This window comes from Pseudorca crassidens, chromosome 6, assembly GCF_039906515.1.
Source record: "Pseudorca crassidens isolate mPseCra1 chromosome 6, mPseCra1.hap1, whole genome shotgun sequence".
NCBI classification, from domain to species: domain Eukaryota; kingdom Metazoa; phylum Chordata; class Mammalia; order Artiodactyla; family Delphinidae; genus Pseudorca; species Pseudorca crassidens.
Window position 1 is genome coordinate 9,776,995 of NC_090301.1, and position 23,504 is coordinate 9,800,498.

General features: G+C 42.9%; 1 protein-coding gene across 2 annotated transcripts in view; it reads left to right on the forward strand.

Moving 5' to 3' along the window:
* The window catches only part of DNER (delta/notch like EGF repeat containing), a 324,264-nt gene that overhangs the window by 106,944 nt on the left and 193,816 nt on the right, over window positions 1-23,504 (forward strand). For both annotated transcript variants that reach the window (XM_067740313.1, XM_067740314.1), the window contains exons 2-3: window positions 19,957-20,271; window positions 22,469-22,563. In XM_067740313.1, the coding sequence (XP_067596414.1) occupies window positions 19,957-20,271; window positions 22,469-22,563 (410 nt within the window). The remainder of the gene's footprint in view (window positions 1-19,956; window positions 20,272-22,468; window positions 22,564-23,504) is intronic.

Genomic DNA, 23,504 nt, shown 5'->3' on the forward strand with positions numbered 1-23,504 from the left:
GCTATCTGGCTTTCTTAGGAGATGAAGACGAGTAGACAGCTGAGCGTCCAGATTGTTGCACTTTCTACAATTTTAAGTGGCAGAACTTTGGGAATTTACTTTTTATGGAAGTCATTTATAGAGTGATGCATGTGATGCAGAACTTTTATGTCTTACCTCACAACAAACTCTCTGATATAAGCCAGAGGGTCCCAAACGTTCTTGGTTTATGGTGGTCTTAGCATCGCAGTAAACTTTTTACAGAACCTGAGGCCAAAAGAAATACATAATGCTCCATTTACAAAATAACGTTAAAGAAAAATCAGAGCTGGAAGTAGGCAAAGTGACAAAAACAGATTTTATTCAGGACAATTGCGATAGAGGAAAAGGAACCTCAGCATAGAACTGGGCTCAGTTGTGAATACAGCCTGCGCAAGTGGGAATTTATAGCAGAGAGCAGGTAGGGGTCAGTGGATGGAAGATTACTAAGAGGGAACATCAAGGGCAAGGAGAGATTCTGGCTAAACTGACCTAACAGGATTCTTGCTAAAATTGTGCAATGTAGAAACAAACACAGAAGTTCAAAAGTCAAAACCTAGTTGGAAAATTCAAGGGAGCTTAAGGAGAGTTTGGTCAAGGAGAGGATCTTTGTCAGTAGAATTAGGTCTCAGCAGCTCTGCCCCTAACAACGTTGTAACTGAAAAAATAATGCACCTACATTGAAAGAAAAAAATCATAACCTTTTTCTCGTTCTTGAATAACTACGGTTATATACTAATGGGGTACGTGTGCCTGCTGGGTACTCACAGCTCCTCAAATCGACCACCGCCATCCTTATTTCCTATTCATGTTGACTTTCATGGGGTATTTGCTTTCTTATCACAGCAATTGCTGCAAACCCAGCTTTGGCAAGATCTGATGTTATCAAAAGAAATGTAGTGGGATCTCCAGCCCTGGGCATATATCTGGATAACACTATAACTCAAAAAGATACATGCACCCCTATGTTCATAGCAGCACTATTTGCAATAGGCAAGACATGGAAACAACCTAAAGGTCCATCAACAGATGAATGGATAAAGAAGGTGTGGTACATATATACAATGGAATATTACTCAGGCATAAAAAATGAAATAATGCCATTTGCAGCAACATGGATAGACCTAGAGATTATCATACTAAGTGAAGTACGTCAGAAAGAGAAAGAGAAATATCATATGATATCACTTATATGTGGAATCTAAAATATGACACGAACTTATCTACTAAACAGAAACAGACTCACAGACATAGAGAACAGACTAGTGGTTGCCAAGTGGGAAGGAGTGTGGGGGAGGAATGAATTGGGAGTTTGGGATTAGCAGGTGCTAACTATTATACATAGAATAGATAAACAACAAGGTCCTACTGTATAGCACAGAGAACTATATTCAATATCCTGTGATAAACTGTCACGAAAAAGAATATGAAAAAGAATGTAATATATATATGTATAACTGAATCACTTTGCTGTACAGCAGAAATTAACACAACACTGTAAATCAACTATACTTCAATAAAAGAAATTTAAAAAAATGTGGTGGGATGTAATGTTGGAACCATGGACTACCTCTATCTGGGTGTTCCCGATGTCTGGCAGGTGTTGTGTATCCTGTGTTCCCTTTGAAAATTAGAAGAAAATCTACATAATCCTGGGTGTTGCTGTGCCTTCATTGCAGTGACCCACAATGCTTTGTCACCCATCTTGGGAACTGTGGATGTATGCAGCGTATGCATTGCTATTGCCATTAGACAGGTGTGGAAATGGCTTGGAGTTGCCCAGGGTGCACGAGTCTCATGAAAGGACCCCAGTCTGGAACCCGGTCCTTCTGAATGGTCTTCCATTATGTTATGGGTGGTCAAGGAGATGATGCCCTCTGTGCATGGCCAGATGGAGCAGTGGAAATCCATGGAAGGTGATCTCTAGGACCCTGGGCCATCCTCAGGAGCAGCAGCTGCATATGCCCCTCTGGATGGAACTGTCCTTCTGAACGTGGATCTCAGTCATGAAGGGAGAACAGGTGTCTTTCTGAATAATATTCTCCTAAGTGAACTGAATGCTCTTCAGGAAACCACTCTCTTCTTCAGGGTTCACTGACTTTGAAGCTATTTTGAGTGTTTTTTATCAAATTCTGCAGCATGACACAGTGGACCATAAACACCGCCTTTTCTGTACCATTCACGCTCTTCATTGATAAAGGGCACACATCCTTCATGTTTGTTTCCGGACCTGTGCTTAGGTTTATTGGGTGTGGCTCATTCCAAAGTCTGAGAACTTTTCATCATCAAAGCAAATGGCACCAGGTCAATTTTACTGTTTTAACTCTGAACAGAACTGGAAACACAAACAACATTAAAAGAATCATCTCTACAACTACACAGTTATTTTAATTCCTGTTGTAGTTTTTGCAAGGTGGATTGCTTTCTCTCAGGAGATTTCGGATGTGATAAAGTTTCGTGTTCTGAATATTTCTAGCTGATGGGTTGAACCAGTAATATAATTCTTGGGAAGGAGATAGTAAAAATATTTCCAGGCATTACTTCTGTCTCATTGGGGGAGCTCTATAATCATTTAGCTTTTTTTAAAAAAATTAAAGCTATAAAAAGTGGATTGTATAATCCATGTAAGAAAATTGTCTTTGTCTTTTCCTGCATTAGGTGATACATGTGAGCAGCGATGTGTGACAGTGTTGATTTGTCTACAGTGTTTATCATCTGTGTCCCTCCGCCAGCACCATGGGAGCAGAGGCTCTGGCTGTTCCCAGGGTCTAGTGCAGGGATCAGCAAACTTTTTCTGCAAAGGGCTGGGTAGTAGATATTTTTGGCTTTGTGAATCACATGGTCTCCGTGGCAGCTACGCAACTCTGCTGATGTAGGGTATAAGCAGCCAATAATAAGTTTTGTGTTCCAGTAAAACTTTATTGATGGACGCTGAATTTTGAATCTCATATGATTTTCCACATGATGTGAAATAGTCACTTTCTTTGGATTTTTTCCAACCTTTTAAAAATGGAAAAATCATTCTTACTTTACAGGCTGGATAAATAGAGATGGCGGGCTGGATTTGGCCTGTGGGCCAAAGTGTTCTGAGCTCTGGGGTAGAGCAGTCCCTAGCACACAGAAGGTGCTCAGTACGTATTTGTTAATGATGAAGATCACAGATTAAACTGAATTTTTATTATGAAATATTTCAAACACACAGAAAAGCACAGAGAGAATAATATAATTAGCATCTACTACTGAGATTCAGCAGGCATCATCCCGTCATATTTGCTTCAGATTTTTTATTTTTTTATAAAATAGCCAGATATAAAGCCCACCACCCGAGCCCCAGTCTGCTTGCAGATGACATGATACTATACATAGAAAATCCTAAAAGTGCTACGAGAAAACTGATAGAGCTCATCAACGAATTCAGTAAAGTTTGGATATGATTGATTACTATAGCTTTGTAGTACAGTCTGAAGTCAGGGAGCCTGATTCCTCCAGCTCCATTTTTCTTTCTCAAGATTGCTTTGGCAGACTTCCCTGGCGGTCCAGTGGATAAGACTCTGCGCTTCCACTGCAGAGGGCACGGGTTCAATCCCTGGTTGGAGAACTAAGTTCTCACATGCCTCACGGTGCGGCCAAAAAAAAAAAAAAAGAAAAAAAACTGATTGCTTTGGCTATTCGGGGCCTTTTGTGTTTCCATACAAATTAAAATTTTTTTTGTTCTGCTTCTATGAAAAATGCCATTGGTAATTTGACAGGGATTGCATTGAATCTGTGGATTGCCTTGGGTAGTATAGTCATTTCGATAATATTGATTCTTGCAATCCAAGAACATGGTATGTCTTTCCATCTGTTTGTATCATCTTTGATTTCTTTCATCAATGTCTTATAGTTTTCGGAGTACAGGTACTTTGTCTCCTTAGGTAGGTTTATTCCTAGGTATTTTATTCTTTTTGATTCGAAGGTGAATGGAATTGTTTCCTTAATTTCTCTTTCTGATCTTTTGTTGTTAGTGTATAGAAATGCACCAGATTTCTGTGTATTAATTTTGTATCCTGCAAACTCCTCCCTGACCCCATTTCCCTTCCCCTCTATCCAGAAACTATTGTTATTCTGAGTTGATATATAAGCTTTCTGTCTGTGTTTTTATATTTTTACAACATAGATATAAAATGTCAATAGGAGAGTCATACTGCACCTATCCTTCTGCAGCTTGATTTTTTTTTTTTCCACTCATTACTGTGTTTTTTTCTCTGGCTGTCAGATGTAACCCTAGTTCATTCATTTAAATTTTCATGCAGTTCAATATATTCGTCTTTTATAAGTCTTACTCAAGAGATTCTTTCCAGCTTTGATATCATAAAGATAGTCTCCTATATTTTCATCTAGAGCAGGAATCAGCAAACTTTTTCTTCAGAGAGTCAGCAAGTAAATATTTTAGGCTTTGCTGGCCAATTTTCTCTTTTGCAACTACTCAACTCTGTGAAAGCAGCCACAGGCAATATGTAAACTAATGGGTGTGACTGTGTCCCAATAAAACTTTATTTACAGAATCAGGTGATGGGCCAGATTTGGTCTGTGAACTGTAGTTTACTGACCATATAAAAGTTTTGAGGTTTTATATATATATATATATAAATATATATATATAAATGATTATTATATATATAACATTATATATATAATATATAACATTATATATATGTTATATATATAACATATATATAACATTATATTTTATATATATATTTATATATATATATTTATATATATATATATATATATTTTTTTTTGCGGTACACGGGCCTCTTACTGTTGTGGCCTCTCCCGTCGTGGAGCACAGGCTCCGGACACGCAGGCTCAGCGGCCATGGCTCACGGGCCCAGCTGCTCTGCGGCATGTGGGATCCTCCTGGACCAGGGCACGAACCCGTGTCCCCAGCATCGGCAGGCGGACTCTCAACCACTGCGCCACCAGGGAAGCCCTGGAATTCATTTTTTGTGTGTGTGTGGGTGTATATGGCATGGATTACATACTTACTTTAGCTACAGGGATCAGCAATTATTCAAATACCACTTACTAAATAGTTTATCCTTTTGCATTAATTTTTAATGCCTTCCCTGTTATATAACAAGTTCCTTTATATGCTAAATCTCTGTGCTCTTTTCTGACACATTGTTTAATTTGTCTATACCTGTACCAATACTATATACTGTTACAGTGATTATAGACTTCTAGTAAATTTTTATATCTGTTCAGGAAAATATATCTTTATTTTTCTTCAAATTATCTTGGAAATACTTGCCCCTTTCATCTCCTGTTTAAGTTTTTGGATCAATTTGACAAATTAGAAGAAAAAAGAACATGGGGTTTTGGTTGGAATTGTATCTTTCTGTCTGGATTAGTATTCTTTTTTTGTTTTTGTTTTTGTCCATGCCATGCGACTTGCAGGGTCTTAGTTCCCCAGGGATTGAGCCTGGGGCCCACGGCAGTGAAAGCATGGAGTCCTAACCACAGCACCACCAGGAAATTCCCTGGATTAGTATTCTTATTACATGCTAGCTAATGACCGTGGACGGGTACTCTAATTCTCTGAGCCTTATATACTCTCTGTATATAATTACATACAGATAATTCGACTTAACTGGGTAGGGTTATAGTGAAAATGAAATGAGTTAAAACATGGAAAATGCTGGGAACTGTGCGACGCATAGTGTAAGCCCTCAGAAATCTTAGCTGTATAAACTATTAGTATTCTTTGGTAGAAACCGTCTTATCAAAAGTATCAGGACAATTAATCAGGCCAATTAAAATAAGCAAGGAAATTAAGTGGGGAATCCTAAAAATGTTTCAGATATACCGTAAGCATCTTATTTTATCTTAAGATGTAGCAGGGGAAAGGGTTCTGTTGAGTCTTTACCTGCAGTTCTACATGCTGATGGTGGTGTGTTTCCTTGTGCAGTTTGTAATTTTTTATTGTGAGCTCATTATAGTAAGTGTTTATGTGTGCACTTGTGTGTGTGAATCTCATGTGCTTTGTGTTGTGAAAGTGTCACTCCATCACTCTGCTGATTCTGGTCAAGTTTTTATGTGCATTTCTTGGTTTAGGATTTCCACATCAAGGGGATGTTGTTAATTTCATGGACTATTTATATGGAAGGTTTTGACTACTCCCGGGCAACTCTTTTTTTCATCCAAAGACCCTGGAGCTATGCCAGTTTTTCAGAGGTTTCTCCAGGCCAGCAGGTAGATATATCTCCAGACCACTTGCCTTTTTATAAACAGGGTGGCTCTAAGAGGCTTTATGTATGGACTCAGGTATAGCTCCCCTACTTCTCTTGGGCTCAAGGCCACATTTCCCATCCCTGTGTGATTTATAGAAATCAGCTCCCGCCCAGTCCTTAGGTATTATTCCAGGTCCATAATCCCTGTGGTTAATGAAGAGCTTATGGCTCTGGTTTTGAGTCCTCTTCTCTTTTCATTTCTGAAACTTGAGGATTTCTCTTGTCCCGTACCCTCTTTTAAACCTCACCCTTGAATTAAAGCATCTTCTATGTTAACTAAAATTGTTAAATGGTTTTAGCCGGAGAAGGGTCTGCCCATCAGTTCAATCTGTTATAATAAAAGTCCTGCATAATGAAATTTCCCATCAATTAAGCTTTTATTTTCTGTGTGCCTGTAGTATTTATATATGCAAGAAAAGTGGCAGTCTATAATCTTTATGCAGCAACTTAATTCACATAGTCCAAGTTGGCAAGCATTATTAAATGTGATTGGTTTCATCAATATACTAAAACAATTCAGAGGATGCTCTGTGCTCAAAAATTAGTTTGCTGAAAAACCCTTAATTCTACATGGTTATGTCTTACTGACTGTTTTTCCAGTGTGGTTTTCTACCCTTCTAATTTCATGCCTAAATTGGAAACGCTAAATATTTGTGTATTTAAAGAGATCATTTGTATGATCAGTACTGAGTGTCTTCAGAGCCACAGTGCCTCTGCTGTACCACTTCGGTAGACATAACTATTACAGGCGCCAGCTCTCTGCTGATTTAAGGTTTAGCTCGTCATGGTCGAGGAAACCGGTCTGTGCCTTAAAGACAATGCATTGAAGGCACTTTGAATGTTCTCTCTTCTGCTTCCCCGTAAAGCATTCCCCCCGTCCGTAGGGCTGCACAGTTAAGGTGGTGGTGGTTTTCTATCCTTGTGCCTCCCCTCCCTGCCTTAACTCCCAGGCTGCAGACACTCCAGTCTCTGTGACCTTCCTCTTTTCTGTGCTTCACAACCCATGGCTGTTTCTAGTTGTCAGGGCTTTCATGGATGACCTCTTCCACTCTCAGCGCTGTTCTATTCCTTTATTAGTTTTTCTTTAGCTTCTTTTGTCTTTCATAACGTTAAAGGTCCTCTCAGCTTCCTCTTGGAAAACACTTGGCCTTTTAGTAGATGTTAGCCAATCAGAGAGCTTTTAGTAGATGTTAGCCAATCAGAGAGCTTTTAGTAGATGTTAGCCAATCAGAGAGCTTCTTTGCAACTATGCCCCGAGATGACTAATATGAGTGTGCGTGTTCTTTGGGGGTCTTTGGCTTTTGTGGATTTAAAAACAATTGCTAATGGGTATCCAGGCCCTGCTCTTTTGATGGTTTGAGTTTCATTTTTTTTTTCTTTCTAGCTTTTCTTCTTAGTGAAGATCCCTTCTTGAAGCTTGCTGGTTCTAGAAGGCTTACCTCCAGGCACATGAAGTTGGACAAGAGGAAGACTTGAGATTTATCCGCAGGGCCACTGATTCTTGTCCCCATCTCCAGAGCAGATGGCTATTAAAATTAGAGCAGCTGTTTCCACTTAAGTTTAGGAACGCTGAAAAGAGGGCAAAGAGAATTTTTGTGCCTGCAGAGAGAAAAGCACACATCAAAGTGGTCAAGAGGCCAGGCAGGTACACAAGCATACAGAACACTTTACAGCTTAGAGCAAAAGCCTTTCCCAAATAAGGTGTTTCTGTTTTTTTTTTTTTTTGCGGTACGCGGGCCTCTCACTGTTGCGGTCTCTCCCGTTGCGGAGCACAGGCTCCGGACGCGCAGGCTCAGCGGCCATGGCTCACGGGCCCAGCCACTCCGCGGCATGTGGGATCTTTCCAGACCGGGGCACGAACCCGTGTCCCCTGCATCGGCAGGCGGACCCTCAACCACTGCGCCACCAGGGAAGCCCACCAAATAAGGTTTTGTGCCCTGGTTTCACAGTATTCTAGAATTCTCCCCCAACTTTTCTTAAGGATCCGGGCTGTCAAGCCTAGCAGGTATGGGCTCCGAGTGAAGAATGGTCTAAAAGAAAGCAATGCCCTCTCTGTTTCAGGCAATAAATAGTTATTGAGTGCCTACTACGTTCCTGGTTTTGCAGCTCCCTGCTACCCTACAGAAGTAGGGTAGCATTTGTCATTTACAACTATTTTAAGTAACAAAGAAATCAACACATTTTAATATTTGGAGACTACCTTTGGGGCCCCTAAGAAGCACAAAAGGTTCTTTTGAAAGTGGGAGACTGACTCCAGTCCCCACTCTGGTATGATGTATTTCACTGGCTTCCCAAAGCTTCCAGGATGGCAACCAAACCCATTAGAATAACACAGAGGCTACTGTATTTGGGCCTCTTCCCTGGCTCCCGTGGCCTCACGTGGCTTCTGTTGCTGGAGGGTCTCTGTGGAATCCTCGTGCTGCTCCACCATCTGGGAGGAACGTCAGGAAGGAACCTTGAGGTTACTTCTGGGCAAAGGCAAGCTGGTGTCATCATCTTTGTCAGAAGCTTCAGGGATATTTCAGGAATGGGAACTCTGGGTGCAGGAAACTCAAAATAGGGATGCAGTTCCTGAAACTCATATAATGTTGTAAATCAACTCACTTCAATAAAAAAGATGGAAAAGGCAAAAAATTAGGGGTACAGTTGACACTGCTCTTGATGGTGTGATCTTTACCAGGGCCTCCTGCCGAGGGCAGCTACCTGTCCATCTCAGGTGACACTGAGGGTGCGTGTCTCAGGTTGTGACACAGGTTACAGAGTTGGCAGATGACAAAGACATTTCCTAGGGAAAAAAAAACGACGTAAACAAAATACGCTTCTTTCGTTTGGTGGGAAACGTCACCCAGAAAGGTGTAATCCTGCACACGTGTGGACGATTCCACCCCAGACTTCAATGAACTAGCTCTTCTCAGGACAGAAGCCACCTCCCCCTATGTCTTCTCTCACGGCCAGTGTGGCTTGCCTGGGTCGAATCCCTGAGACCCCTCACCTTGGCTCTCATTGCTGTGGGCGTGTTACACGCTGTACTCTGCTCTCTCTGACTTTATCTGGGTAGAGCAGCCCCATTTGTCTGTATTCTTGGGGCTCAGACTTCGCTCTTTTGCACATCCCTGAAACTTGGTCAGCTGCTCATCCGGCAGACACTTGCGCCTACAAGTTTTCCTGGGGCTGTATGAATGAGTGCAGAAGAAACTCTGACCTTTCCCAGCTCTTCACCCTGCCCAGACCCCCTCTAGGGCGGCGTATTTGTACAGGCTCCATGCTCCTGGGCATGCCTTCAGGCATCTCGCATTCTGTGTATGCAGAACTGGATCGTTGAACAGAACCATGAACCAGGGCCTCTGGGCAGGCGTCTTCTCTCTCTCTGAGCTGAGGGCACTCACTTCATGTTCTTTCAAAGGTCTGATAAGCTGAGTTTGGGGTCTGTTTAGCCTGAAGCCCTTCACAGCTGACTGGAGCCAGGGTTCCCTCTATTCCTCTGTGTCCTGTGTGGCCTGCCCCCCTCTTCCTGACCCACTGGAAGGTGGCCTCTGACCCCTCTGGCTACCCAAACTGCCCTTGTCAGTGCCAAACGCAGGGTCCCCTTTCCAGTAATCGAGTTATCTTCCTCTAGTGGCCTCTGGCTGTTAGCCACACTCTCCTTCGCAAACCCACTCCTTGACTTAACAAGGTAAAATAAGACCTTTTGGAATATGGGAAGAGGTTACAATTTGGAATCACTCAGTCTTCGGTTCACCTCTCAGCTCTGACACCTACTGTGTGTGACTTTGGACCAGCTGCTTAACTTTTCTGAGCCTTAGCTCCCAGGATAAAGTGAGGATGATACCTATTTCATTGGATTGTTAAGAGCAAATGAGTTGAGGCATATAAGGGACCTGGTCCTGTGGGCCCTCAGCACATTTGAACTCTTGCCCATAACTCCTTTTTCCCCTCTGTGAGAATGGTTTCCTGCCTCTTCCAGCCCGCCCTTCCCAGCCTCTGTGAGGCCTCACCCTCAGTGATTTTGTGTGTATGCAGTGCCACCCCTCTCCCACCTGCAACATGCTGGTAACTGGCTCATTCCTTCCCCCCCAGCACCAGATCTGTACTGACAGTCTCTTAAGGGCATCCCCTGCTCAGTGTCCCTTAGGCACCCAAATACCTTCCTTCCCCAAACCAAAACCATGACTTCCTGCTCCTTTCAAAACTTCTCTTCTTTCTGAATCCCACATTTCAGTGAGTGACCTTACCCTTCACCTGCTTGTTCAGGCCAGAATCCCAGGAGTTCCCACGCACAGTCCCTTTCCTGTCTTACCCCCATACCTAATCAGTTAGTCTCCAGCCCTACCGACTCTCCAGCCCACCTTCACGTTTCAATCTATGCTGACCCAGCCCTACGCATGGCCTGCAGCCCTCCTCACCCTGCTGATGGCAGTGGCTTCTTCCCACACTCCTGTGTCTCCAGATTGACCCCCTCAAATGCATCATCCCATCCTTGCTAGAGGGAGTTTTCTAAAATGCTTCATCTGTCATAGCTCTCCTTAGAATTCATTATGGATTTGCCTTCAGAGCCGAAGTCCAATATACTACCAACTGGTCTTCATTGTTTCCAGCAGCCCTCCTTTTAAAACTCCCTGGCAGACACTTCGCGTGTTCTCCAGTTAAATACAACTATTGTAGTTCTCCTCTTACACCACCCATTTTATGTCTCAGGGCCTTTGCAGTTGTTCTTCCTGGCAGGAGCCCCCTTTCCTGCTCTTCTTTCCTTGGGTAGCTCATCTTTAACCCTTGACACTTAACTTCACACAGAAAGACCTCCTGGAGTCCTTTAGTGAGTTCACTGCCCCACTCTTTGTTTTTCATAGCACCCTGTAGGCTTTCATTCTTAGACCTACAATCCACTTGCCATCTATCTATCTATCTATCTGTCTATTCCATTGTATGCATTTATTTATTTAGAAATATTTTAGAAACTTATTTTTAAATTAAAAAAATAATATTGAAGTATAATTGCTTTATATTAGTTTCAACTGCAATTTGCAATTTAATCTTTGTGTCTGGTGTGTGTGGGGGGAGTCAAGCTTAATTTTTTTCCCCATATGGTTATCGATTTATTGAAAAGACTATATTTATCACACTATTCCAGAAATGAATTGTCCATATATGGTTATTCTGTTTCTTGACATTTTATTCCATTGTCCTAATTACTGCAGCTTTAAAGTTCCTTATTTTTTATAGAGCAAGCCTTCCCACATTGGGGACATTTCACACAAGAACAAAAAACACTGTTGTGATTTTCGTTGTAGTTGCATTGAATCTGTTGGTCACTGGGGAAAATTTGAATCTTCTTCGTAAAAAATAAGTGTTCTAATCTCTAACTAGACTCTCCTTCCATTTGTGTATGTCTTCTTTAATTTCTTTCAATACTATTTTATAGCTCTTTGTTGAGGCCATGCGCTTCTTTGGTTTGATTTATTCCTAGGGATTTTTAAAATATTGTAAACAACACCTTTCAAAAGATTTTATATTTTGTTTCTGCTACATGGAGATGCAATTGTTCTTTTTCTTTTTTAAAAAACCTTTTGACCTTGCATCTAGCAAACCTGCTGAAGTTCCATATTCTAACTTACCTGCATGCATCATCACATAGTCTGTGAATCGTGACAGTTTTGTTCCTATCAATCCTTGTAACTTCTTTTTATGCTTGCCTCCTTGCACTGGCTAGGACCTTTAGTGTAGTGTTCAGTGGAAGTGGTGATAGCAAAATCCTTCCTTTGTTCTCGATTTCAGAGAGAACTTTTTCAACATTTCACCGATAAGTATTACATTCTGAAGGTTTTTCTGTAGATACTCTTTGTCAGAATAAAGAAGTTCTCTTCTCTTCCTAGTTTTCTGAACATCTTCATTTTAAATGGATGTTGAATTTAATAAAATGCTTTTCTTGCATCAGTTGAGATGATCATATGATCTTCATAGGAAGTTTCATTCCCATTTTGCTGCAGGCTTCTTTCCGTGAATAGGCAGGGAGGTAAACGTTGACATATTCCCTGTATTCATGACATTGTTGTTTTGTAAAAAAAAGTTTGCTGGGATGTATGAGTGTCTGTGATGAAAGACGGGACAAGAATATATGCACTGGAATTTTTCTGTAAGTTTCTGATTCAAGGAACTGGTTTTTGAACGATTAAAAGAAAAAAGAAAAAAAAAAGCATTTCATTGAGGCTGGTGTGCCCATGCCAGTAAATGCAGTTGAATGTTATCTCTTAGAATTTAGTTGAATATGGAGAGCGAGCGACAAAGGGTTTGCCAAGTTTCTGAAGAACAGTTATTTAATTTTTATATATCTGCAACGAGCAGGGATTAAAGATTCATCAGTATGAGTATTTACTGTGTGTGTTAGCTGGACTACAGCAAAGGGAGTGCAATTTCAAGATAATTTCTAAAAGTATCAGGGTTTTTTTTTTTTGCAGTACGCGGGCCTCTCACTGTTGTGGCCTCTCCCGTTGCGGAGCACAGGCTCCGGACGCGCAGGCTCAGCGGCCGTGGCTCATGGGCCTAGCCGCTCCGCGGCATGTGGGATCTTCCCGGACCGGGGCACGAACCCGCGTCCCCTGCATCGGCAGGCGGACTCTCAACCACTGCGCCACCAGGGAAGCCCTAAAAGTATCAGGTTTTAAAGAGATACCATGGAAAAGTTGGAAAATAACTGGACAAGCAGTGGTTTATTTTTAATGGATTCATTTCATGTCAAAAGTTTGAATTCTGCTTGTAATTTCCTTTTAGCCTACTTTCAGATGTGACTCAACCCACATGCAAAAACCAGGACAGGCTGATTTCAAGAAAGTGACTCAGAATTGAAGGGAAAAGTGGACTGCCCAGATTAGTCCTGGAATAATTTTTCAAGTAATTTAGAGTCCCTAATACAGAAGTAAAGAAATACCAAAACACGTGGGAATTAAGCTTATTTAGTGTATTTCACTAAGATACATAGTTCTTGTTCCAGTAAAGTGAATGAGCACTTCTATTATTTGGGTTTGGGAAAAAAAAATTCATGGGATGCATTTCTTGGCCAAGACTACTACTGGCATAAGCACTGTAGTGATTTTTTTTTTTTTTTCGCACATTTTTACTCCTAGTGGGTAAGCAGTTGGTGTTGCAATATAGTTGAGATCTTTATTGAAGAAAGTGGGAAAAATTCCTTTTTAAGACAAAAATACTGTGACAGTTGGACCCCAACAGTGTGCATTTGTCTTTAAGCATGAAGATGACATTTCTAACCAGTGCAGTTCCTGTTTTGGACAAGAAACATGATAGGAAGAACTGAAAGGACATTGGGGTTCTCTGGTCCCATCCCTTCCTTTAACAACTGAGGAGCTTGAGCCCCAGGAACCTTCCTTGCCTGGTCCAAGATCACCCACAAATGGGAGTAGAAGCCCAGGCTTTCTCTGCTGTATCCCAGTGCTTCACGAGCAATTGATTATTATCATTTTTCCAGAAACCCCAAACTCCAAGTTCTGGGGTCTTCTTTGTCCTGGTCCCTCTCCCCCAGCTGGCAGATGCAGACACTCTCCTGCTATCTCAAGGCCGCTGGGGTGGGTGGTTTCTCCCCACCCACCCTCCTCCAGGGTTCCACCTGTTCTCTGTTTAGCCTCTGCAGTGGGCTGTCCATCATTCACCTCCATATAGTTCAGTTGGGTGGAGGGGAGGGGGAGAATTTCCACATTTCTTCCAGTGCAGGGGAGGTGGAGTATGACCCTTTATTGTTGTCTTTCTTCATCGTGGATTATCCAGATAAGTTATCCAGATAAGTTATTCCTTTGATAGTGCCACACCCTCAGAGTTTTTGATTAGCAGCTTGGGGCGGGGGAATCTGTTTTTTTTTGTGTGTGTGTGTGTGTGGTACGCGGGCCTCTCACTATTGTGGCCTCTCCCGTTGCAGAGCACAGGCTCCGGACGCGCAGGCTCAGCGGCCATGGCTCACGGGCCCAGCCGCTCCGCGGCATGTGGGATCTTCCCGGACCGGGGCACGAACCTGTGTCCCCTGCATCGGCAGGCAGACTCTCAACCACTGCGCCACCAGGGAAGCTCGGGAATCTGTATTTTAAAATGTTCCTTAAAGGATTCTGCTGCTCAGACAAATTACTAACATGATGGTCCATTCTACTTTAAAAAATTTGTATTTGTACTTACACACGTACAAGTGAATATGTAACATTGTGTTTAAAAGTAGTATAAAAATGGCATGATTCTGTACAAATCATTCTGCATATTGCCAGTTTCTTTGTCCTTTTTACCGAGGTGTTTCTCTTTTATTGATATCTAGGAATCTATATTGTAAAGGACTTAGTCTTTTGTAATAGGTGGTACATATTTTCCTCCACCATATTGTTGCCTTTTGACTTTATTTATGGAGTCTTATGGATTTTCAAAACACTTTGATGGAATAAAATGCTTGAATCTGTTCCTTTGAGACAGTGGTTCTCAGCTGGGGTGGCTTTTCCCCAGGGGACACTGGCAATGTCTGGAGACATTTTTGGTTGTCACAGCTGCCATTGTTGGTGGGAGGGTTCTCTTGGCATCCAGTAAGTGGAGATGAGGGATGCTGTTCAACATCCTGCAATGTACAGGGCAACCCCTACACCAAAGAATACCCAGCCCAAAGAGTAGTGTACAAGTTGAAAAATCCTGCTTTCAGGCTTTTGTTTTTGTTCCTTACTTAATAAGTCACCTCTTCTTCCTATAATACTAATATCTGTATCAAAATCTGTATTAAAAGTTCCTTAGGGCTTCCCTGGTGGCGCAGTGGTTGAGAGTCCGCCTGCCGATGCAGGGGACACGGGTTTGTGGCCCGGTCCAAGAAGATCCCACATGCCGCAGAGCGGCTGGGCCCGTGAGCCGTGGCCGCTGAGCCTGCGCGTCCGGAGCCTGTGCTCCGCAACGGGAGAGGCCATGACAGTGACAGGCCCGCATACCGCAAAAAAAAAAAAAAGTTCCTTAATTGATTCTGCTGCTCAGACAGTTTACTAAAACTCCGGCCCATTCTACTTATTTCTTAGTGCCACACACAATCTCCCCCTCGGTTATTTCCCTTCTGTGTCTACACTCCTCTCTCAGTGCCCCGAGGCCACCGTGTCCCTCCCTCCCCGCAGGTGACCTGCGTGGCCTGGGCCAAGTGGTGTGTTCCATCAGCGTTTGTAGGCTCTCCTCCTGGGCTTCTTTGCGTCCGTTTCCTCAGACACTCTTCCCGTTGCTTGGATGACTCTGCCCACTGAACGTGGGTATAAATGAGGGAGGGAGGTGACCCCAGGTTTGCTCTGTGCTCCTCTGGACCCTCTGAAAACAGTCATGTCAATAGGAACCTAAACCGCAGAGCAGGAGCAGAACTTGACATGTTCCACCCCAGCCCCTGGATGTGCGAGGAATGTGTATCCAGTGCAGGCAAGTAACTCGCCCAAGCCGCTCAGCCACCTGCACACCAGGGCCGTCACCAGGATGCTGGCTTCTCACCTGCCTCCATTTTTGCCTAGAAGATTCTTTTCTGCTGCTTCCTTTGTGAGAGCTGCCACTGCCACCTAAGAGATGGTTTCTGAGACCTGCTCGTAAGCTGCTCATTTCATAGCTGCAATCATCAAGCCCGTTCTCTTTTTCAGTGTTAAGAACTTTAACTCAATCAAACACACGATCGTAATGGTTGACACGCATACGTGCAGGGTATTAGCTGACAGTTAGATGGCTCAGGGCACGTCCAAGTTCATGTGTCTTACCCTTTTGTTGGACTGAGAGTTCTTTGAGGGCTGGGACTGGGCTTTCTTTACCCTCCTGACCCCTCTTCTAGGCGTCCTGCCTGGCACGTCATACGTGCCGGATCAATGGCACATGAATTACTGCTCAGCCATGTTGAGTTTTCGGTAAAAGTACAGGAGAAGTTGGAACGAAGTCAACCAGGTGTCTAACTAGCACGGAAGGATCACCAGGAAGGTGGTTATGTTTCTCCCAGGCCCACCATCACCAGGTAAGGCAGACGAAGGTGTTCACGTGCGGCACTTTGCAGCGACCCTGGTAGCTTTGACGTGTTGTATCTTAACGACCCTGTAAGTGGGCCTCTTTTATACCTGTTTTAAGTTTGACCTTTTCATCCTTCTGTTTGTATGCTGCAGAGGGCACTGGAATTGCCAAAAACATGGGCAGCACTCAGTTTAGGGAAGGAAAACAGGTCACGGCTAAAGTGTCACATGAGACTGCCTTCAAATCATGTGTCCTGGGGCTGGCAGGCACCTTCGCTCTGACCTCACCCTCTATGCACCCCCATAAGTGCTCTTGATTATAGTATAAATTATTTGACATAGGTGAAAAGTTGAAAATAAAATGTGAAAAGAATAGTTTTAGCTTAACTCTATGATGTGAAAAAATTTGGTTTAAATAGATGAATTAATCTGATGCAATGAACATACAGCATTTACTAAGTGAGCTTGTTGGTTACTGTAAGCAGAAAACCATTAACACATAGGCTTTCTCTTTGCTCTTTCTGCTGATATTACAAAGTCTTCATCCCTTTCCCCCCCATCATTAGAAGCTAGAAATTATAGCCAAGAAGGTATCACGTTGAATTTCGAGCATCCCCAAAGTCAGGTCTATTAATTACGATATTTTGCCTCATTATTCATTTTGGCAGTTTGCTTATTTTCTGCTTATAGTTCAAATGTAATGGGATTCAAGGGCAGTAGTGACCTCTGTAACAGGACTTTTTCCCTGTGAGATAAAATACACATACAACCTTAAAAAAACAACTCAGTAAGCTGTGTACAGAAAAATAGGACTTACAATAAATATTTATGATGCCAAGATTTTGCTTAAAGATTAATGATTGTATTTTATCTTGTATTTGCTGTTAGGCAACTGAAAAGATTGTTTTTTTTTTTAATGAAACTAGTCTGAAGTGTTAGAGGATAGAAAGGAAGGTAATTGTCATTGTTAGTGAAGCAACTAGGCGAAAACCCAAGGAAGCAGCATGAATATGACATGATTATTTTAAAGAAGAGATCAACGATCTCGCAATGCATTTAACACCCTGCTTTGTATTCAGTGCATGTGTGTGTACATGTGTGTACATGTGTGCACCATCACAGCATTCACTGTTTTGAGTCCCTTTAGAAATCTATACAACTGATAGTTTAATTTTTAGCTTCTGTCTTCTTTTCTCTACCCAGAGCGTTTCTCCTGGCCTTTGACGTTAGTCATTCCTTATTGAATCCCATGCTCTTCCTGCTTTCCTCTCATCTGTCAAGCCTAGACAGCAGCGCTTAGATGGTATTGTTTATCCTCAGCCTATTTTTCTTCTGGCTATTTATTCCTCACTTGGTGGAGCTGACTCCTGGGCCTGATGAATTGGGCCTTGCCCTGGGGGCCTACCCTTCCCACCCAGCTGTCTCCACCAGCACCCACCCCGACACTGCCCACGAAGGGACGGACTTCACACAGTGACTCACCTTGATGGTCTCTGAGACTGGCAGTCTCCAGCAGTAGGCTGTGGCGATGGGACAGAAGCCCTGGGGCGTCTTTGGCCATCAGATTGGTGGTCTTTGCCTTGTGGTCTTTGCCTTTTCATTCCCTAAGCTGCACCATGGAGGTCTGCACTTCCAGAACTGATTTTTGTAATGATCTCTCCAATTTTTAAAAATGATTTAAATGTATTTCTTTGTTTTCAGGCATGTGTTAAAAGTCTTAATTTGTGACTAGGTCAACCTTCAGATGAGCTGATATCAGAAACCTGGTTTATATGTCCCCTTTATCCTAGCTAATTAAATTCTTCCTCCTTCTTGAGGTGATACCCATTCCACAAAGCCTTCCTAGAAATAAATGCAAAGCACTGGAACAGTATCAGGACTAAAGGAGCAATTCAGTCTGTCCCTCGTCACACATTGCTTTTCAGATGTTGATTGATCTGTGTGTCTTTATTTTTCCAGTGCTTTTTTAAAGAAACTCTACCATGTTTTCTGTGTTCCTCAACATGCTGGGAATAGAGCTGTGAACATGGCAGATAAGTCCATGCACTGACGGGGCTCACGTGTCTTTGGGAAACAAAAAAGGGATTTATTTTAGATTTCACGGTGAGGGAAGGCTTCTCGGAGGAGATGACATTTGAGTAGAGAGCTTTGTGAAATGAGGTAGAGAGCCATGCAAAGTCTGAGAGAAAAGCATTCCAGGCAGAGGGCCCAGCAGGTGCAAAGGCCCTGGGGTGGGAATGACCTTGGCATAGTGCAGGGACATAAAGAAGGTGAAGGGGGTTGAATGTAAGGGAAGAGGATAAAGTGTGGGAAGAGAGGACCTCAGGGATAGGAAGGGGCCAGATCAGGGAGGGCTTTGTCTGCCGTGGAAGGAGTTTGGATTTTACTTTGAGTTGATAAAGATTGTAAATATTTTAGATTATTTAGGCTTGAAATATTTTCTTCAGATACCAATCCATCTACTCTTAGCTGAGATTTTGTGAAGGTTTTGCCAAGTGACAGCATAGAATTAACACTGTGGTGTTTTTGGAGCTTCATTTTACTCAATCCCAAATCCCTTAATCTTCCTAAAGGAGTTTGCTGGAAATTGTGTGACAAGGATCATTAGCAGAACGAGTAGCTGTTTTTCCAGGCAGAATTCTATCCATGTGTGTTTAAGTACGAACTCACTTCAACAAGAGAAATTGAAGGTCCCATTTCTCTGTTGTCTATTATTCACTCAATTCTATTACCAGCCCTGAGAAACCAGGGTCTAATTTTCTGTTATCACAGAAGCAAATGATAACTGAATAAGCTCTGTGAACATGCCTGAACCCTTGGGCTGTCTGGAGAGAAGCATTGTTACGCTGCTTCATTTCACATTGTTTTTGTAGCATCTCCAGGTAATAACAAATGGCAAGTCAGAGGTCAGCAAAGGACTCAGCGATAAACGCTTTCCTTAGAACATGAGCACAATTTACAGATACGCAACTGAAATTTTATCTTCCACATCCAGCAGGGTAACATTTCTCTGTAATCACCTTCCAAAATAATCAGGTAGAAACTCTCATAGAACTCTGCTTAATATAAGTCACCACCATGCTCCCTTCTAGCATGCAATTGTCACGCAGGCTGATCCTTTTGGAAGCTTTTAATTAAATAACATCACCTTAAAGAGAATTGTTCATCAGGTCGGAAATTGGAAGACGTAGGTAAGTGCGTCTGTAGGGGGGATAAACTAGGCAGTCATTTCTCATGAGGGAACCTTGCTATGAATGGTCCAGGATGTGAAGGAGGAGATTTCAATGTAGGTCCCTAGTAATCAGTTAACTGGCAGCTAGAAATATCAAAGTTGGTATATTCCTAATGAGCCTCAGTTTTAACTATTTTTGCCTTAGAAAATTCCTCTAAGTAAGTGTTCCTGAAATCAACATTATTTAGGGCCTTGGGGTGGGGGAGGCTCTTCCCCACTAACTACATACTTCCTTGTTGGATGCCTGTTATCTATGGAAGGGTTAATGTTGGGATGACCTTGGGAGGCCCCCCTGCCCCAGACAGCACAAGTAGTTAAAAATGCACATTCCACAGGAACTGCGTTTCTGTTAGAGCAGCAGCTCTGAGCCACTGAGCTCATTTCCCAGAGACCGCGCCACTTTCCTTATGAGGGAATAATTGACCCATTTATGGTCTCGTTTCAGCTTGTTGCGGATCCTTGCGCCAGCAACCCGTGTCACCATGGCAACTGCAGCAGTAGCAACAGCAGCAGCAACAGCAGCGACGGCTACCTCTGCATTTGCAATGAAGGCTATGAAGGTCCAGTCTGTGAACAGGCACTTCCCAGCGTCCCCGTCTCTGGCTGGACGGAGTCCATGGCACCCAGACAGCTTCAGCCTGTCCCCACCACCCAGGAGCCTGACATAATCCTGCCCCGCTCTCAGGCCACCATCACCCTGCCAACGTGGCAGCCGAAAACTGGGCAGAAAGTTGTAGAAATGAAATGGGATCAAGTGGAGGTGAGAACATTTTAGTGCATGTGCTTTTATGGAAGAAACCAGTACAGTTAAAATAATTCCAGTGTTTCTGATATCAGCTATAAAAATGCAAGACCTTGAAGTTACATATTGAACAAAAGATGTGCCTAACTGTTTTTCCTTTCTGCCCTTGTGTGTAGGAAATCTCTCTTGGTTGCGTAAATGGGACGTTTCGGTTATGATTGTTTTATGAGCCTAAAAAGAGTAAGCAAGAGAAGCAAATGAATGAAATTATTTCCTGGAATGATAACCACATACATTTCTGTGAGATAATCTTAGATTTGGGGACAGGCAGCTCAATGAAGAATATTATAAATGAACATATTACAGACCCTCCACTATTGACCTAATTTTCCTTCATGGAATTTTATGCTCCAGTTTTTGGTTGTCTGTTATTGTTTAGGTTCTATCGGTGGTAAGTTGCAGCACTTCAGTGGGATTTAGAAAAAAAAAAAAATGCCATCACTGATTTTTTAAAATATTTTGGCAGTGCATTCGAGAATGAGATTTCCAAATTTTGTTCATTTTGGCAACAGCAAATTCTGTTCATTGAATCTTGTCCAGTCTGGGTTTGGCTTATTGGATTTTCAAGCTCATCAAAAGTCCCATTCTGAGGATTTTCCAGCAGACCTTTAAAAGATGACATAAAGTATAAGTTTGCTAGCTAGAAGAATAGAAGAACAAATACAAAACCTGAGTTTGCGGTAACGTTGATAAAGTGTCATTCCACTCCATATCTTGTCCATTATATGACTTCCATATAGACCTGTGGTTGTATATTATTACAGGTTTTGTAGCTTAAATGAAAAAAAAAAACCTATATAGATCTTTGTGTAGCATTTTTAGAGCCGAAGGATATGTCTAGAAATTTCGATTATTGTTATAAAAGAGGTAAGGCAGCATTTCTTGTTTGATGTTTCTGGGTGATTTTAACCAGTTGACCCACTTTTTTTTTTTCATTGCCACACAATTTGTGAAGACCCCATCCAGACCACAGGGCAGTGTTTTTATCCTGTCTAAAAAACTGTAAACTTGTTCTGGTTTCAGATTTGTAATGGATGTTTTGAAGTTAGGATTTTAATATCTCTTTGCTGGATGACTCACTTCTTGAATGTGAATTAGATTTGGTCCCATGTTTATCAAGGAAGTGTCCTTTAAAGAAAATTTCTCCCCAGCCAACCGTTTCAACCTAGTTATTCAAAGGCATGCTATCCTACAGCAGGTAAATGTAAAAATGAATTGCCTCATATTCGTATCATGCGGTTATTTCATAGGCTGTTCAAGAAGCAGGTTAAAAGTGCCGGAGGAACACGTGAATGTATTTCTGGACAATAAATTCTACATGTTGGGAGTGGGGTGGAAGTGCTGAGAATTTCTGTATTGTTCTCAGTTAATTCAGTGATGGTGAACACTTTTAATACCCTTTTGTTTTGATTCGTGGGATGAGCACAGTGATCACAGCATGAGGAATGAATGAATAAACAGGTCAGAGGCACCTCACTGGACACAGCTCAAGTGTTAGCAATATGCTTCCTGATGAGCAGTTACCCCCCTTGAACTCCCTTTTTTGCACACATCAGTATAATACTTTCCGGAACACGTTACCTAAAAATGAAGGTCTGGTCCACAGGGGAAAAAAAGGGCAGCTCCCAGCTACCTGGCCTTAGCACGTGCTCCTACGTACACCTCTGCACAGAGCACGGTCATTCAGACCAGACGTGTCTGTTGCTCTCTGGAAAGCTCATTCTCCTAGTCATTGAGATTTCTGCCCGTGGCACGGAAGCTAGTCCTTTAAGGCCACCTCCTTGTTCTCTAAGCATTTAGTCCCTCGTTACCGCCAGACTGAGCAGAGAACAGAGGCCCGTGACTGCTTGCAGGATGAAAGAGAGAGGGGAGCAGATCTTCCGCCCTTCCGCGCACCATCCTGTTAGCAGCTGTAGTCATCCCGGGAATGTGTAGATGCCTCTCAGCAAAGCTTTCGCGTTTCAGAAACTCAAATGGCAAAGCTTTCGTTTTGGTTAGAGTTTATAATATTTCACTTGGCCTGTCAGGTGGCCGTCCCCAGCATCACCCAAAGGAATGGAGTGGAGGCAGCTCATGGAATTTTGCTTCCTCAAGTTATCTTGCACCATGATTAACCCCCATAACTTGTCTTCTCTGTTGTTCTTTGTTCCTCCAGGCGATTCCAGATACTGCCTGTGGGAATGCCAGTTCTAACAGCTCTGCGGGTGGCCGTCTGGTGTCCTTCGAGGTGCCACAGAACACTTCAGTCAAGTAAGAATAAACGCCCAGTTAAAAATGATCATGTTTGTGACTGTCTGCTGGGTGGTGTCTGTTCACTTAACTGGTCCATAACTGGTCAGTCCAGTGAGAATCATGAATGGTTCCCTGTGAAGAAGGTGTGGCCTCTGTCACTCAAAAACTAGAGGGAGCGATTTCAGAGGAGAAGATTCCAGGGAGACTGGATTGGATGAGTTAGGTGGGAGATAAGAAACCCAGGTGCCTGAGCTAAGATCTAGAGCCAGACCCTTCTCTTCTCAAATGACTTTTGCTCCCCAAATTCTTTGGCTTCTTCTGATTTTAGTGGACCATTAGTTACATTCGTATGCATAATTTACCCCAAATTTAAGACCCAAACATTACAATTGTCTCTTTAAAAACAAGCAGGTGAGAGGAGTGTTTTGTTGTGTTTTAAATTTAAGCTCCTTCAAATTACACGCGGCTGGTTGTCACTGGTGGGGATGGAGAGGAGGCAAAGGGAAGCAGTGATGACAGCCCCCGGCAGGGCGCCAGGTGCTCTGCTTTGCTGGCGAGTCACGCCGCCTGGAGCACTGGCCCCCCCGCACCTGTCTGACAGCTCCCACCGCCCGTCCTCTGTTGATATTAACTGGCACTCCCCATCCTACCCCTCATGCACTGAAACGGACATTTGCTCTCTAGCCTTCAGGGACTTCAGAAGACAGGGGGACATATGGCCCCCGTCCTGGTTAACCAGTCTGCTGCATCGCTCCATTTTAAGAGGGCAGTGGGTACTGGAGACCCACTCTTCACTTACACAGGGTCATTTTTGCCCACCTTCCCTTCTAAACAACGGAGTCCCTGGAAGAGGGGCTTTGTTCCACTGCCCCTGCATGCCCTGCCCATCTTCTGATAGGAAAAGCCAGGATGGGCAGTGAACTCCGGGCACAGGGAAGAAATCCCTGTAGGGAGAAGGG